This window comes from Scardinius erythrophthalmus (genome assembly GCF_964197995.2).
Source record: "Scardinius erythrophthalmus genome assembly, chromosome: 11".
NCBI lineage: Eukaryota > Metazoa > Chordata > Actinopteri > Cypriniformes > Leuciscidae > Scardinius > Scardinius erythrophthalmus.
The window spans coordinates 27,310,564-27,329,162 of record NC_138231.1 but is presented as its reverse complement, the minus strand read 5'-3'; the positions used below and the strand labels follow the sequence as shown (position 1 = coordinate 27,329,162).

General features: G+C 39.2%; 1 protein-coding gene across 2 annotated transcripts in view; it reads right to left on the bottom strand.

Annotated features, from left to right (window-relative positions):
• Positions 1 to 770: 770 nt before the first annotated feature.
• Positions 771 to 18,599, bottom strand: part of rad51b (RAD51 paralog B) — a 68,006-nt gene continuing 50,177 nt past the window's right edge. For both annotated transcript variants that reach the window (XM_081377786.1, XM_081377787.1), the window contains exons 10-11: positions 2,893 to 3,056; positions 771 to 2,634 (exon numbers count right to left, since the gene is read on the bottom strand). In XM_081377786.1, coding sequence (XP_081233912.1) covers positions 2,941 to 3,056 — 116 coding nt within the window. In that variant the 3' untranslated portion in view covers positions 771 to 2,634; positions 2,893 to 2,940. The remainder of the gene's footprint in view (positions 2,635 to 2,892; positions 3,057 to 18,599) is intronic.

Below are 18,599 nucleotides of genomic sequence, written 5' to 3'. Positions count from 1 at the left end.
CTCCCTGAAACAAATTCTTATTCCTAAAAGCCACAAACTTGCATTCCACACTGATCCCAATACAGACGGGGGCTGGGGGGGGGGGGGGATGTTAATGAACCAGCTAAAATGCTCGAACTGCTTTCCTGGAAAAGTGCTCATACACAGGAAATCAAAATTCTGTCCCAGCCCAATAGTAAGGATGTGAAAGCCCCTAAACTATGTCTTTCCCTGGCACTGATGTCAATGGCTTTTGGAATCTCTGGGCTGCTTTCAAAAGTACTGGCAAAGACTGGACTACTAGATAGAAAGAACAGGCCTCTTGAGAACAGACAGTTTGTTACTGTAGCAACAGTCAGGAGGGGTCTATGTGTTTGCTCCCTACGTCACTGAACAAGCATCCATGCTCTGCGAGCACTGTCAGTCCTTGCTGGGTTTAAAATTTAAGTAATTTCCCTTAGAGAGAGAATACCAAGCTAAGTTCCTGAGGAAAGCTGTGATCATGAATACAATCATAGCAGATAGGAGCCAGATGGCCATCTGAGTAGTACAAAGTTTAGCATTTGCATTTTTTTTTTATTTATAAAAAGTAGATATTTCAGTACATATTGCTGCCTTTATATTTTAACGCTTTCCCTGCCAGCGTTTTTTTTTTTTTTTTTTTTTAGTTGCCAGCCAACACCAGCATTTTTGATAATTTTCACAAAAGTTTTATGGCCCCCAGAATATTTTGTTGTATGAATATCTGAACATTGCAATATATCAAAAGAAAGAACAGACCCTCTGCTTTTAAACAAAAAAAAAACTGCTTTATTCTCTCTTCATGCATTCTTTTTTTATCAACACTTGAATGTGGGTAAGTTTCTTAAAAAAAGCTTTTAAAAAAAAAAAAAAGCTTTTAAAAAAAATCATGAAATGACGTTTTTTTGTCAAAGAATACATCTGGATCAGATTCAGAACGATGACCAAAACATTGATGGACTAGATGGACCCCATCTTTAGAGACTTTATTTCTGAGTTTTTAGGTGAAGCTACCCATTAAAAAACAAATTATGAAGCAAAGCATAACAGCAATCCCGTATAGGGTTGTCACTGTTGATAAAAGTGTTGTTATTGTTAAAAAAGGTACTCTGTTAAGAATGCACACGGCAGTCAATGTCTATGCACACCAGGGCTGTGGGTCACTGGGCCTTTAAGAACAGGCGAGAGGAATAAGGCCAAAGTCTCAGTTGAGCAATACTCGCACCATAGACTTTGTAATTTCTCTATCAGCTCTTTTTGTTCCTCTGAGTGTTTCAGAGGGCAATGAGTAAACAAAGAAGAGTTCACAATGTCAGAAAATTGAAACAATTTATTCTAATGTGTGCATAAAAGGGGCATTTTGGGGAGTTTTGAGCTAGGGGAATGTGTGGTTGTTGGTTTAACCTCAAGACTAAATGAGCCAAGAACAAAACAAAAGGTTCTGAAACAGAACTGACTTCAGTTCATGAGTATCCAGTTTTATCAATTCAAAAGCAAACACAGCATAAAAAAAGAAGAAAAAAAAAAGAAAGAATCAAGGTTAATTTGAATATACTGATATTCGACACATAAATCATTCAACAGTGTTATCTCTCAGAACAATAAAGCCCCAAGCAATGTGTGTGCATACTGTGGTTGGTTTGTATTGTGGCACTCATTGTAAGCCTGATGTGAGGGATGAGTACAGATCAATGTGGATTTTAGACTCACGTCAGAATCTTATGATTCTCTGCTCTGATTTTTAAATTCACCATGAATGTATCATTCTCCAGAGCCGTCTGGTTTGCAGGGGAAAAAGGAGTTTCTTTGGAAGGAAGGAGAGTTTTCCTCCCCTCGGTACAGGCAAAGGCAGCGATATCGCCACAGGTCAACCATTAAATGATCTGTCAAAACATGTGAACTCTCAGCCTATCAGCCTGCTTATGGGGGGAAGGGAGGAGAGATATACAGAAAGAGGATGAAAGAGAAAGACAGACAGAAAGAACACCTACTCAGCATTGCGGAATGGGTAGTCAAAACTGACTTTATCTGCTGGTGGAGAGAGCTAAAGATCGTCGTTTGCGCTGTCAGCACAATCTGCTAATGAAGCTGAAATAATTAGAGAATAGAAGACGTTGAATTTGAAAATCAATTAGATTTATTAATGTTAGAAGTATAAAAGCTGTAGTTTCTGCACTTAACTCACTAGAAAGGAATAGACCATAGAGAATGTGTCGATGCTTATATGTGCAGATACAACCAAAAGCAAAACAAGCTGAAAAAGGAGGAACCACCCAAAATAACACCATTGTTCATCTAATCAGACAAACTTCCCTTTAAGGCAGAGGAACCATGGGAACAGGAGTCATGGGAACAGAAGCCATGGCAACGGCCAGTCAGGGTCAAGAAGCGTTTGGCCAAGACTGCTGTCTTATCACACGACTAGCAAGAGGAAAATTAAGCCTGTCAATCAATAGCTGACTGATGCTGCAGTTTTCTAACTAGATGAAAACTGAGGTAATGTTCTACGAAGGGGAGTCTTGGCCATCGACTTGTGGAGTTTGCTCTGTCCGCTTTGTGTCTGTCGTTCTTTGTTGCCATAAAGAAGCTGCTGATCCACCACATGTTCCTGCAATGTTTAACCATGACTTGTACCTGAAAGAAATCATAAAGCAATCGTATTATTTAATTGTTAGGAATATCTATGGTGCATGATAAATATTCAATGATGTGTGCCTCTACAATTTCAATAGCCTCATGCAAACTGAAGTGTCAGTATAGTCATCAAATGACCATCGAAATAACCTTGATGTCTCAAATGCATCATCACACTTCGTTATCTTCAGATAATGGACGGCATTGAGTGTTTAACTGACATAGAAAACATTAGTCACTTCACATTTGTTTACTGGCCTTAAAAATAGGACAATAACAGCCACTAAGTTCTGCAGCCAAGGGTTCTCAGCAAGAAGAAGGCGTGGCCTGGGAGAGGTTGTAGATGAACCCCGTCCTCAATCTGATTGGCTGAAGCCCTGGATCTGTTCCATGGATAAAAGAACTTTCTGGATTTTCATTCCCTGGAAAGCATAAAAGCATAAAATTAAAACAGGAATTTATATCATCAAGGACCCCTGACCACCATGACTATAATATCAGATATTTGGAGGTAAGGTTAATTCAGGTAAATTTTCTTGTGAGTATGAAATCAACATGAATACAAATAATTAATTTCCAAAAACATTTTTAAAAGATTTCCCCATTTCATTATCTTGGGCATTCTTATTTTGCACTGACCCATGAGCAACCCTTTAGTCTTGTCCACTGTCTCCCTAGTTTACCTGATTAGATGCAAGTGGCTCATGTTTCCGGTAACTGCTTCAAAAAATTACTCCACAAAATACTAGACAAGAAAAATAGGGGTTGGTTTTGCTTTGGCACAGGCTGACATCATGGTATTTTACACAGATATACAGTATACAAACAGGTATCAATTTGAGTGAAAGTTTGTGGGAGGAAATAAAGGCTCCACTGATCCTTTAGGTTGAAACTCCATAGCAATCTACGATACTTCAAGTCTTGGTAAGGAACAGAAGCAGTTAAATGACCAATATGTATTCCTATAAAACCCAAGAAAACATACTCCTAGTGACCAGCTGAGGGAAATTAGTGCCACATTTTATGTGGCCAGGTTTGAGGGGGAAGACAGTGTAGAACATGGCTAAATACACATCCAGCTATGTTTTGCCACTGTCATTCCTGTGGCTGAGATGCTTATTATGAAACCTCTTTATTCCCAAACTCTGGCTTTTCATGAGAACAACACCTCCCATGAGGCTGGGTGCTAGTCTTGTTTCATTTTCTGTTAAAACCTCATGATGGGGCCCTAAAATAGAAGGCAAAGACATGAACATCAAACTTCAACACTCAGTGAAGCAGTTCCTATCGGCAGAGATAAAAATCTGTATCGGGTGTAAGATCACAGTGGGCACTCATATTGGTAGGCTCCGCATTGCTTATCTTTTTAAATTGAAAACTCTAATTGAAAACGAATGATGTCCATCGCTTTGACACTGCACATCACGATCTGTGTAAACACACTTAAGACTTGTGTACTAAACTAGCACAACCTCTGTAGAGTGATATTAGCATCCCACACACTGGCAACTTCCATGCTTGGAGTAATAACAGGCATGAGTGATTTTTCCAATTCCCCATAGAAGTAACAATCAGCAAAACACATGACACATCAAAACAAGAGGGTTTGTTCTGGATGAGTCCTTCAAAACTATGACTAGTGATGATTTCACATGACTGGTATTCCAAAGCTATAAGCATGAACATACTGCTTACAAACATAATTATTCGCTTCATCTGGTTCGGTTTCCATTGCGTCATTCTACGCCGCCGAAACATCTATTCAATCTGGAGATAAGCAAACCCATAAACATACTTGAACAGAGTGCAGACGGATGTTGACTGGATCTCCTAACAAGCCTCTATATGAGACGTAACACATTAGTTTCGAGAGGCAGCGCCCTGCTAATACCATGAAGCAGAGTGGTCGGGAAATGCTCTCCAGCAAGTAGGCCACTCATACTCATGTGCTCTGCATTTTCCATTCGACTGCCTCTGTACAGTACGGCCTCTGTAATCACACCAGCAGCTTGATACAAACCGTAAATGTTTACATATGCCTTTAAGGGGGCTGCTCCAAATTCCCTTAATATCCAGCCTTTCTCTCACCCTTTGTCACACTCAAACAAGCGCACACTGTGCTGTTAATAAGAATAGATGAGAGCTATTACGCTTTTTTATTACTCCATAAAGCAGAACACATGGGGCAAGTCTTAGCAAGATTGGCGAGACAGGAAATAGCGGAAAGAAACCTGTAGCTTCAGGAGGCGCGAACATGGCCTATCACTCACCATTTTTCATTGTGCCCTTTTGGAAATGGAATGCAAGAGCTTTGAGAACTTAGAACGAGCACAAGTGAACATGTAGTAGTACATATGTAAAATAAACAATCCGGTTCGCAATGCCCAACTCACTGATCCAGGACCAGCACAGAGTGAACAAGAGAAGACTCCTCTTGAGTGTTCTCGCATTGACCCCCGCAACTCTGCCACTTTGATTTATGGAGCTCAGATGGAGTCTGGAGGGCTGCGAGGAGGAGATAAAAGGTTTCTGGAAATGAACACCTTAGTGAAACCTCCTGCAGTATAACATAACACAGAAAGGGCCCCTTCACCTGGAGCACTGCAGTCCAGAAAACTTCTCCATAGGGGGACACATCAGTAAGACCGTCTGGGCACAGACAGAATCAGCCCCACCAGAATGTGTTTTTGCACTTGAGTAGCATGTTGTAAGTCTTAGGAAACAGAAATCATTAGTAAGCCCCCTTTTCTCATAGGCCTGAGCTATTCTGGGTGCAGTCGAAACAAAACCCCCACAATAATCAAACCGAATCACTAAATTACAGAGATGAGCAGCTTGAAAAACGTCTCACAATCATGGGAGCTTTTACCCCGCAGAACCACAGCAGCTAAAGCCATCCAGATCCAACACTGATTGCTAATAATGAGTCAGTGTGGTACTGGCCAAGACACATGGTACAGCTCTGTAAAATCCCTCTACTCCTCACCCTGCTGGAAACATTGAGTCAGCCAAGGCCCTTTGTTTCAAGTTTATCTGTGTGAAGATAATGTGAGGCTTCAGCTTAGACACGCTGGGTAAATAAAATGGCACCTTCATGTTACCCAGGCTTCAAATAAGTTGCTTAGTTTGTCTAGAAAAATAGGCCGTAGGTTTAGGATCCTCTGCCATGCTTTCCTGACAGGATGAAGAGTTTCGTTGTTCCCTTGTTGTTCCTGCAGATCCCATTGAACTCGCAAATCCTCCATGTGGCCTGGCAAAGGGGCAGCTTAATAAGGGCCTCGTTTTGTCCTTTGTGAGCCAAGGCTGGGGACATCAGCAAAAATGTTCTGATTCAGAAATGCTCCATTTCCTCTGTGAGATTTGAGGACACTGTGGCTTTTTAAGAGAGCCAAAATGAAAGACAGGAAGGGGGAATTGCAGTTGTGTAATTGCCCTTACATAATCTCGATATAAATTTAATGAATTGGATGATAACCACCCTTGACAGTAAACACCATTGTTTGCAAGCTTGTTTTTTTATGTGAGGTAGGGTCAGGATAGTTCATGTAGTTCAACTTAACCTCCTTCTTTTTAGGTATGAATTCAACTGACAGTCATCTGTCCAGGTCTGACTCAGAGCCTGAGAGTGTAATGCAAAGCCCATTTTACTTTCAGAAGTTTGGGTTTTGGTACCCATGTACTGTATGCAATGCCCTCTGCTGAAAGCGAAACGCAGTTCTGGGAGTGCGGACATTTGCAGCTGTGACAGGGTGAGTCATTCTGTTTAGCACTTAAATAGAAAGGGGGTTTCTGTTCAACAATGACACTCACATAAGTACAGACAGAAATCTGCACATGTGTTTATGTGCACGCACACACATACACTACGTCTCAATGGGCGCTGGTAAATCAGCACCTGTGAACAGAATGAATCTTAAGAGAAACATGGCTTATGCAGAGGCTTTCATTTGTTGCTTCCATATTCACATGGATGCACGTGTGGCTGGAATACAGAGCAGCAGCTGCAGTCCGAGATGTGAGCAGATGACGGTTCCTAGAAGAAAACCCGCCAGTTCTTGCACGTCTTTTATCCAATTGATCTGGCAGGAGGGAAAGAATTCACCAAAAATTGCCCAACACCTGGGTAAATCAGTAACCGAGAATGAACTGCCTCTCAGCAGGAGTTCTCTCAATGTCTCTCCTAATATGAACTTGAGGAAGTGTCTTACAACAAAACTAAAGCATGAAGTCCAATGCAGCAAGTATGTTTTTGTGACAATTTGGTCAGGTCCCAATTGAGATTTTGCAAACTGGTCAGTACTAAGTTGATCATCAATGAGAAAGCAGAACTAAATTTTGCATTAATGCATCTTTTGAAAATAACATAGTCATTGATATTTTTAATTATCCCATATGAGAATCACAAATATAGTTTAAGTGTTTGGTGGGGCAATGCAAAAAAAAAAAAAAAAAAAAATGTTTTCTTGTGCTGCTGCTTTCAGCAACGTATTTTATTTATAAATCATAAAGAGAAAACAAGCAATAACACACCATGAACAAAATGAAACAGCACTCCAGAAATATGACCTTCCAAACTAAATAAAAGTAGGGGAAGGTATGGGAAAAAAACAGAATCCATGAAAGAGAGAAAGTAAAAGTGGAAAACAGGAACATTGACTAAGTGGCTGAGAGAGAGAAAAAGTAAAACTGGGACAGAGCAAAGCAAATGAGAGTTAGAAGGAGTCAAAGAAATAAAAAGTCGAGAGAGAGAGAGAGAGAGAGAGAGAGAGAGAGAGAGAGAGAGAGAGAGAGAGAGAGAGAGAGAGAGAGAGAGAGAGAGAGAGAGAGAGAGAGAGAGAGAGGGGAGAGGGGGGAGAGAACAAAGCCATCTTTGTGTGAGGCGCTGAGAGAGTGGAGCAGAGCCAGGGCTTAGGGGGTGTTTCACAAGAGTACACTGACTGCATTCCTGCAATGTGATTATGGCCACATTTAATTTATTCTCCTGCAGGAAACACACTTAACCCTTCACTGTCCAACGGCTCTCATCAACTGGTCTTGAACCTGAAATCTTTTCCTTTATAATTATCCAGTAAGTAAATATTATGCAAGTGAAACAGTTGTGTTATGACCTAACACAGCTTGCCAAAAGACCCAACTACAGACTCTGTAGTTCATGGTGATTGCTTTACAGTCATTCATTGACTTTGCTTTGTGTTTTGCGGCGTCAGGCAGCCCTAAATCCAGGCTAATTCAGCCTGAAGCTATTACACTGGGGATTCCCAGCACTTGATATTCTTTACGTACACAAAGGCACATCTGAGGTGAAACTTCACATGCTTTATCTGAAACTAGAAGTATTTGTTGAGGAAATTTGCTAGAACAAATTAAAACATATCTAGCCTCGCAACTCTAGAGAGGATAAGTGGTAAGATGGATGGATGGATGGACTCAAAGCATGCCAATGCACGTAACTTGAAAGAAGGACCTTATCAAATGTAGAGCAATACACTTACACAAATGATCGCAAATGTTTCTTACCAAACACTGTAACAACAAAACTTGCATAAACTAAAAATGCCTTTTCACTACTCTTCATACAGTCTTGTACACTCCTCTCTACAACAACTGTACTGATCTCTAACCATTTACTGGTTAGAAAAAAGGCAGTTTTCAGGGAGAGGTAGGGTGGGCAAATATATAGCAAAACCAATGCTGGCCTAAATAAAATCCCCTCTCCAAAGGATCAAAGTTGAACTTGGCAATTTAATTCCAAAAGGATATTGCCGTTCCCAAAGGCTTCCCCTTGCCTCCAGCCATTTAGGCCTGTTACCCCTTTCATTAAAGGCAGAGTCTTAAGCTGTAGAGTAGCAACAGGGGCAGCATTATTCCAGACCTGCTTATTCTTGCCCATTATAGAAAGAAAGTTCTGTCAGTCCAATCACAATCCTATGAGGTTGGACCAAAGAATCTTATCCAACACTACTGTCATTAAAAGGAATTACATAAAAGTTTTGCAACATAATCTAATAGTGCATAGGTGGGGCTAAGACAATTAAAAAGTCGCATTGTTTTAGCTGTGCCAGCACATCTGAAGTTCAGCTTCTTAGAAAACTTAAATGTATAATTTTCAGAGAGGCAAAATCTCAGTTCAGATGCTAGTTATCAGCTAGTATTAAATATTTTTTGATTCATTAATATCGTATAATATTGGAGATACAAAAACAACTGTTTTCAACATTGTTAATAGTAATAAATGTTTCACGAGCAGCAAATCAACATATAATGATTTCTTATGTGTCACTAAAGACTGGAGTAATGGCTGCTAAAAATTCAGCTTTGCCATCACAGGAATAAATGCAGCCTTGGTGAGCATTTTTTTTTATAATAATTTTATTACAATTTAAAATAATGAATTAAATTCAAAGATGTAAGTGAGCTACATCATATCAGCTGAGCCCGAGCTTGCTCTGAGCATTAGGTCAAACAATTATACTGCTTATATAATGAAAAGTACTGCTTAGATGTTTCAATTCAGCTACTTGCTAAGAGTTCAGCAAGAGTGCAACATTCAAATGCAGCATCATGCCATGAGCAAAAGGCAGCAAATCTGGTACAGTGTCAGAGATAATACAATTCATTTTGAATGCATTATGGGCGAGAGGTGTACGTAAAGCCTTGAAGTGAATACTGTTAGGAGGTAATTAGAAACTTGAAGATACAAATCATTGGGCAAAATTACTGATCTGAAAGAGGACGTGTGTTAAAAGCCAGAGAGAGAGGGGCGGGGGGGGGGGGGGGGGGTATACAGCTAGAAGGGAGAAATAGACAGCTAATCCCTACAAGCAGCTGTTGTGTTCTGACCTACACCAGAAGCTGCCGTCTGTGACCTCACTAACACTGGTGTAAAGGTTAATCATTAAAGTGCATATACACCTACACTCATCTCATAGGTACAGAGAGGTGTGTGACTAACCCCATGACTACCCCAGGTTATCTCAGACTTGAACTGCAAACCTACCTTGAATCACACATTTGAGGTCAATGAGTTTTACTTTCTGCATAGAATTCATGTACTACTTCAAATACTAAACCTCAAGGACGTAATGTTTAAGATTTAGTTTTTTAAGAAAGATGCGTGAACTGTGCAAAGTATTGTTGAGGTCTTAGGGTAAGGACTAGCCTCTGATGCCCAAGACTAGGGCTGTGCAATTTGGGGAAAATATCTAATTGCGATTTTTCTGACAGATATTGCGATTTGATTTGTGATTTAATTTTTTAAAGTCAAGCTTCAGCTTAATATTCTCAATAGTGTGGAGCACACACTCTAAATTGAAGGAGTACAACATGCCTTTAACTTTAGACCCCTCCACTACCTTGTAGTCTAGCAGATGCAGTATGCTATACTTTTCTATTAAATGTTCATTTTGTCAGCTATTTTTTATTTTATTTAGTCTTAGTCCTGTGTCAAATGAACTTTTTAGTTATCATATTTCATCAACCATGTATGTCCTGTATTTGTTTTTGTCAAGCTGCATAATGGTTAAAGGGGACATATCATGCTAAATCAACTTTTTTAGCCCTTAAATTCATTTTGTTGTATATTTGGAGTGTTTAGAAGTACAGAAAAGTTGAAATTATTCTCTTTAGGTGCTTCGTTGATATCTTTATATTCTGTTTTGGTCATATTTTTCAACCTGTTCCGATTTTTCTGTTCTCTATGACGTTTTTTGAACTAATACGTCACAGTATTTGCAGCGGAACTGCCAAATAAGGACATTGACTTCCGGCCCACCACTTCGAGCAATCCGCCATTTTTATTTCTCACTGCAATTTTGTAGTCCAAGCTAAAGGAGGCAGAAGTTACGAGAGGGTAAGTTAAAATGTTCGGTTGTTGGATGTAGTAACCCTCACGCTTCATTACACCGTCTAATGTAGATGAACTGCCGCGCTTGTGACAGGGCCATAGACTGTAAAAAATAGGACAGGGCGCTGAAAGAACGAGCAAAGAGAGAGACCCCGGTCGCGCGCGCGCGCACTCTCTCTCTTCGGAGCCAGGCGAAAGTGTAAACAAAACTTCACCGTCTCCAAACTAGACGCTCTCTTGCTCTCTCTCCCTCGCACATATTAATCAAAATAAATCGACACGGTGGTAAAAGGTCGAAAGACCAAAGTTTCATGTGTAAACACACCATTGCGATACATCCATATGAAGACGTTGTTCTGCAGGTTCGTAGTCTTCCTTTTCATCTCGCTCCGGCTCCGGCTCCGGCTCCGACTCGAACATGTAAGGCTGGCTGGACAAGTCTTCCGTTGTTGACATTTTGTTAATAACGTGTGAATAAAACGTTTCTGTGCCGCTAGAAAATTGTATCTCTGCTATCAAACTACAAAAATGGACGAACGGGGTGGAGTTGAACCGAGTGTCACCTCTGCAACCTGGAGAGGGGGCGGGGTATGAAGTGTCTCAATTGCATTTAAAGAGACTGCACCAAAACGAGTTGCTCTCAGACGCACATCAGAAAAGTGGTAGAAAAGGGGCCTGTGGAGCTATAATAACGAGGAATTCAGACCCAAGCATTGCAGTTCCGCTTTATATAGACTACAAATGTATGATTTATATGTAAAAAGGAACGATTTAAAAGCATATGTCTCCTTTAAATTGATAATCAAAATTATAATCATAATAATTATTGTCATTTGAGAAATGTATTTCATCAGAATTATTGCACTTTCAGGATTTAGCACAAATCAAGAGAATGTCAACCTATACACATGGTTTATTTTACCTCATCTAGTTTCCTGATTTATAGACTATTTATCATATAGGCCTACTGGTAAAACAAGAAACTTCTCTCAAATTAAATCAGTGAAATTCCTAGTAATCCAATAAATCCAAATGACTTTAAAGGTCCCGTTCTTCGTGATCCCATGTTTCAAACTTTAGTTAGTGTGTAATGTTGTTGTTAGAGTATAAATAATATCTGTAAAATTATAAAGCTCAAAGTTCAATGCCAAGCGAGATATTTTATTTAACAGAAGTCGCCTACAAAAAACGGCTGGATTGGACTACATCCCTCTACTTCCTTCTTTAATGACGTAATTAAAACCGTGTTTTGACTAACCTCCGCCCACAGGAATACAGGCGTATTGATGGCGAACGACAGACGTGGTTGATGTTTATCTATAATCGGATACCGCAAAAGTTTAATTCGAAGTTGCTAGTTTGCTCTGTCCATTTCACCACGGACTGTTTTTCTAACCTGGGATAATATCAAGCAGGCTTCTCTCAGCGTTTCATACTGACGAAGGGGACAATTTCAACTATATTCCAGCAAGCGGTAAGTAGTGATTTACTATGGAAGTAGCGATCAACTTCACATTGTTTCTCTTAGTAGGATGAAAATAATCTTACTTAAAATGTGATTAATATACAGAAAGCGATCAAAGAACAATCCCTTTCCAATCGCCCAAGCTGTCAATCACACAGTGCAAGTTTATCTGGACACTTTCCAAAACTCGTTATGAAATCAATGATGCTGTTACACTGCACAACGAATCTCTTACTGTATTTATATACCTCATGTTTGCATTGGTGAAATCATTAGTGAGTGCAGAAACTGCGTTGCAATGATAAGATCTTTTTTCACGCGATCAACAGACTGTCATCTGCTCAATACTGCAACCTTTTATGTGACTGAAATAGATCTAAATACTTAAAAAACTTCTCAGGATTCGTTAATCCCGATAGCTGTAATAGTAAAAACGTATAATAGCTGTAATAGTAAAAGTTTTCCAGATAGTTCCACATGTAATGCCAGATATTTCATATGCAAGCATGTCAGCCAATCACAGCAGAGGGTGTTTACATTGAAGTCTCACAGCAGACACGCCCCTTCAAACAGAGTGTTCAAATCAGGTGATGAAATCAGGCTAGGAAAAATGCCTTTTATTTCTAAATTATAAAAAAAAATTGATCTAAAAAACATACTAACATTATAAGGGCACCCCAGGAAACATTATAAAATAATAAAATTATCCATGGAATGGGACCTTTAATGGTTTTCTATTAAAACAACAGCAGCAAAAAAAAAAAAAAAAAACATACAGAGCTGCATAAGTGCAATTATCATACAGAGCTGCATAAGTGCAATTATTCAGCAACCACAATCAATAGGCTATAGTCAAGATCCATGTTTGGATTTACTGCAGTTCATCACTGAGAAGGTTTGATCGCAGATTTAGTCGAAGCAAACAGCGCAAGCAGCTTGTGACAGAACACAGACTGACTGAATGACACTTTCATTTAAGCAGAAAATCTCATATCTCAAATAGAGATCGCAAAACTACAGGTTACTTGTTGGTCCATGTTTTTTTTAGATCATCCGTGCTTCTTCAGCAGAGAGAGCGTGTGCGCATGGTTGCAAAGATTGCAAGATTGCAAAGAAAACGTGTTATTTTAACAGAAAAGCTCTGATTGGGGAATTTAAATTGTTGAAATCTGGTAACCGCAAGCATGAATGCTCATAGTGGCTTGTTAAAAACAGTCTGTCATTTTTTGTCGTCTCATTTTTTCCCGACAAAAACAAAGAGAAGTTTTTTTTTTTTTTTTACTACATTTGCAATTTTTTCGTCAACGATATTGCATTTCTATTTAGTCACAGTTGTTGTTTAATGACGCTGGTGTCATCTCGTCTTCGTCTCGTCTTATGGAAAAAAAAAGGTTGTCAACAAACATTTTCATCACGTATAGGCCTATACAAAATTTACACTGCTTTCTATCCAGTAGATGGTAAGCTTCTTTGGGGTAGAATGGAGGTGTGCTCACTCAGTTGGTTAGTAACCACACAAAGAGGGCAGTCATGCTTTTGCTCTGGGACATATTTTTCATATCACATCCACATCACAGCCTTTTGCGATTAGCTAATCGCAATCGTGATTTGAAACGATTTCAAATCGATTTTGATTAATCGTTCAGCCCTATCCAAGACTTGAGCTAAGCACAAGGCACAACCCTGAGTGACTGTAGCCTAAGCAGCGCCCCAGGAATGGCAAGGTAGTTTCTCTCCAAGAAATTAAGGGATAAAGGGCCTTCATACACCTGCAAATTGAGGGGGCAAAACAACAACACATCCGTTGCAGTCGAGGCCAGCTCAATTGGGCATTTCAGGTGTTTTTTTTGTTTTGTTTTTTATGTGTGGTCTAGCTAAGGAAAAGGAGTTGAGATGCATGCAAGATGCCCCAAATCCGCAGGCCTGTTGCTACATTGTTTTGCTACTCTTCTCAACTTAGGGGCATCAACAACTGTCTCTTGTTGCTTGTCACCAAAAATTGGCTACTCTCATTGAAAATTAACAATGTCTGTCAGTGTTGTAGTTGAGACAAGCTCATTGGAATATGAGTTAAGACTGGAACCAAAAAAGAGTTAAGTTCGAGTTAAAACCGAAACAAGAAGAGGGTCGAGAGCACGTCTCAATCGAGTCCACATGCTCCCAACTCCAATTCATTTGACCAAGACCATTAAAAATTATGTCAGTCAGAAGGCCCCTGAGCGATCCTTAGCCAATGAAATGTGCTATGGAGTCCAGACCTTCTGCCATCAGTCCAAAGGTCTGGCTACGCGAGACTCTCAGGAAACCTAGCACGAATCTGCATTAGATTTGCAGTAACACATGAATTTCTTCCAGATAGGGGCACAAGCACAGAAAGTTTGGACATGTAGCCTGCTGTCTGTTTATTATAGACTGTCAGTCTGCTGTTTGGAGCAAATTTTCCTTTGCCAATAATTAAGGTGTGACAAGTCCAATTATTTCAATTTGATAAGAATGGGACCAAGTTGGACTTGATGCGGTCTGCATTTCTCATAGGCGTTCAAGAAGAGATCAACTTCAGCAAGTAGAACAACATTTCATCACCAGCAGAATGTAGTACTGAAATATAAAAATGACCAGTAAAGAAACACGTTTTCCAAATTTCCCGGCAAGTCATGAGTGGTACACCACACATTACATTCTCTTTGCGGTTCTACCAGAGAACTATTACAGTACCAAACCAAAAAAGGTTTTTTTTTTTTTTTTGGTTTTTTTTATTACAGGGACAGTGCATATTAATAAACATTTCTGCCAATATGCCAGAGTTAGCCAGAAGGCTATTTTTCATCTGCAGTCCCCGGACAGATGTTAAAAGTCACCCTAAAAGAGAGTAAAATTACATATAAAAAAAAAAAAAAAATTAAAAAATATAGTCGAAATACAGCAAACCAACAATCAAACAAACATCTGACTAAAACATGACATATACACACACACAAGGCAAGAAACCAGCAGTGGATAGAGCAGGTCTAGAAATGTGTTAATGTTGACAGATCTGAAATTCAAGAAGCCATTTCTTTAAATGGTTCTTAAATGTACAATATGTGTTTAGATTTCTGATAGTTAAAGGAATGCGGTTCCATTCAGTAGCAGCTCGAACAGAAAAAGAAGTATGACCAAATACACTTTTTCTAAAGGGAATGATACAATCTCCCCTCGCTGCACCTCTGGTTCTGCTATGCTCAGCTGTACGGATGTTAACAAACTGGTGGAGTGGAGGAGATGATAAACCATGAATAATTTTGTATAGAAGACATAGGTTTGAGTATTTGACCATGTTTTCCCAGCTGAGTAATCTATGTTTTTGTAATATTGGACAATGATGAGAAATAATTGGTTTCTTATCCAGAATTTTAACAGATCGTTTGTAAAGTGACTGCAGAGGTTTCAGAGATGTAACACCAGCATGTGACCAGATGGGTAGACAGTAAGTGATATGTGATAAGATCATAGAGTGCATGTACATTTTTGCTGCCTGTGTGGACATTTGATGGCGAATGTGTCTAAAATTCATGAGGTTAAATTTGATGCGATTACAGACCCTTTTTACAAGCGAAGTAAACGACAATTTTGAATCAATCAAAACCCCCAGATATTTGTACTCTGACACGATCTGCAGCCTTTCCCCAGAAACGAAAATATCTGGCTCAACACTAAAGTTTTTATGGGACTTTGTGAAAAACATTGCTACTGTTTTTGATGTATTCAGCTGCAGGCAGGATTGTTTCAACCAAGCTGTAATGTTATCCATGGATTTAGTGAGCTTCTCAGCCACCTGAGAGATATTTTTACCATGAACATAGACTACAGTGTCATCAGCATACATCTGCATAGAGACATCAGGACAGACGGACGGAAGGTCATTTATATAAAGTGAGAACAATAGAGGCCCTAAAATAAATCCTTGAGGAAGACCGGTGGACAGACTAAGAGCGGCTGATTTAAAAGACTGGACTCTGACATGTTGGAGACGGTCAGTGAGGTAAGACTCAATCCATTTAAGCGCATCCGAGGAAAAGTTATAACTGCATAGTTTTGCCAACAAAATTGTATAATTAACAGTGTCAAAAGCCTTCCGGAGATCCAGGAACACCGCACCAACAACCCCACCTCGGTCCAACAGAGCTCTGATGTTTTCAGTAAAGAAGCAAGTCGCAGTCTCGGTGGAGTAATTGGCTCTGAAGCCGAACTGCATAGGGTGGAGGGCAAAGGGTGTGGTATTTAGATGGTTAATAATTTGTTTTGCTATTAGTTTCTCTGCAATCTTAGACACTGCAGGCAATATACTGATGGGTCTGTAGTTTGACATGGAATGAGGATCTCCACTTTTGAAAATTGGAGCAACAACAGCTGGTTTCCACATGCTTGGGAAAATATTTTGTGAAATAGACATGTTGATTATTTTGGTGATGGGGGATATGATTGATATACTTAGTGCCTTAAGCATTACCGTATCCATATCAAAAATATCTTTACATTTTGATGGTCTAAGTGATTTAATGGTCTGTGATACCTCTGATTCTGTGATGTTAATTAAACCAAAAACTAATTGACTTTTGTCTATTGACGGAATATATATGTTCTCTGGTGTAAAACAGTTCGCTATGTTAGCCACAGAATCAATAAAATAGTGATTAAATGCTTCTGCTATAACTGGAAGATTGTTTGTCGGTTTTTCATTTATTTTAATTTCTGGAGTGTTTTGTTCTTTGGAGCGATCACCCATCATTTTTCTTAGCTGATTCCATATTGTTTTAGTATTTCCATTGGATTTTTCAATTATAGTGAGAAAGAAATCTGCCTTTGCTTTTCTTAATGACCTTATTCACAAGTCATTCTGTAATGACTTGGCCTTTGCCCTTGGCTGGAAGCAAGCAAACTTGGATTCAAATAAATACAATTCCTTTAAAATCCTAGAGCTTCTTATGCGTATTCTTAGTTCTTGCATTGGAAGCATTAATAAAAAGCAAAATATGGCAAACCACAAGTAACAAAAGAGGAAGCGAAAGACATTAAAAACCAAGAACTCATGTTACCAAAATATATTTTACAATCCCTTTGACTGGATAAAAATTCTGAAATTCATACAGGGGAAATGGTAATGAAATACCTCACTGTGTTTGAGTAATGACTCAGATGATAGAAATCTGACTTTTGACTGTTAACTGGTCCAATAATGTAAAAATATATATTTTCTACAAATTTATGATTGCAATTTAAAGAGGACATGTTATGCTTTTTAACATTTTCAACTTTCCTTAGTGAGTAATGTTGCTGTTTGAGCATGAACAAGGTCTGCAAAGTTACAAAGCACCAAGCCACTCCAAAGAGAATTGTTATATCAGTAAGCAGTAAGCACTGTTTCTGAACTCCCTGAAACACCTTGATTGTAGTCTTGAGTTTTCTTCCGGTAACATACACATCCCAAGATGGTCTGGCTGAGTTGTGTTAGTTGTGCGTTGAAACACACAGTAATGGTAAAGGGTGTGGCATTTCCGAAACACGCTCAAAGAGGTTGACCAATCACAACACACTGATCCAGCCGACCAATCAGAGCACAATACGCTTTTCTGAAGGAGGGGGTTCACAGAGACAAGAACTAAACAGAGCGTTACAGAATGTACAGTATATTTCTCAGCCCAAAGTTCTAAATTGTCCTAGGTCGCCCTTAATGGTAGAACTAGGACTAGTTACGCTTTGTTAGACCCTTAGACCATAAAGCTCAATAATTTTGTCCTCAAAGTGGCAATTGGCAAAGCTTAGGTGATTATCCATGAATCTGTTACTATTATGGATGGATGGTGACAGGTTAATAAGACATGTGAGGCATAAGTTTGTTCTTACCTTTTGTTCTTTTGAGATTGTGATGGTAAACGGTAATATAGACCTTATATGTATTACTCATCAGTATTATGGCCATAATAGTCTTTAGAGCTCATTATGAGTGCTGAGTTATTAAATGACGGCTCCTGATATTTGTTTAGGCGTGAAGCTGTAAGCTAAGTCAAATGAATCAGCATGTGCTACATAAGACTGAGAGGAGAGAGAGGGAAATTCATGATTAATGTTAGCATGCTTATATCATCTGGCATTACGGCATTTACTGTAACGTATGAAAGCAAGTTTAAGTCACTTCTTGCTCATGGTGAGATAAAAAGGGTGACCATATGGAGACAGACAGACAGATAGACAGGCAGACACAAACACACACAGTGCCGTCCAGCTCTTCTATTCTGCAGTGACAGCATGTTCCATATGTGCTCCATGGTGAGTCCCAGCAGGCTGTTAAACAATCCTGTATCCATAAGTGAAATCCCAGACATGCGAGATATTGGGTAATATCTCTTTTGTTGCTTTCTCTCCTCTCCATTCTGCCTTGTATTAGGACTGCACGATTATGAAGATCAAGATTATTTTGATAAAAATAATTTACTTTAAAAATACTTATTTTGTAGGGATCAACTGCATGTCTTTTTTCTTTATTTAGGCTACAACTGAAAAACAAGCTGATAATTGTCTTCCTCAGTTTATTAATGTTTTAGTGGACTTGCACAAGTGCTCTCATTTAAAACTACACTGATTACACTACACAGAATCACTTGTGACTGATGATTGCTT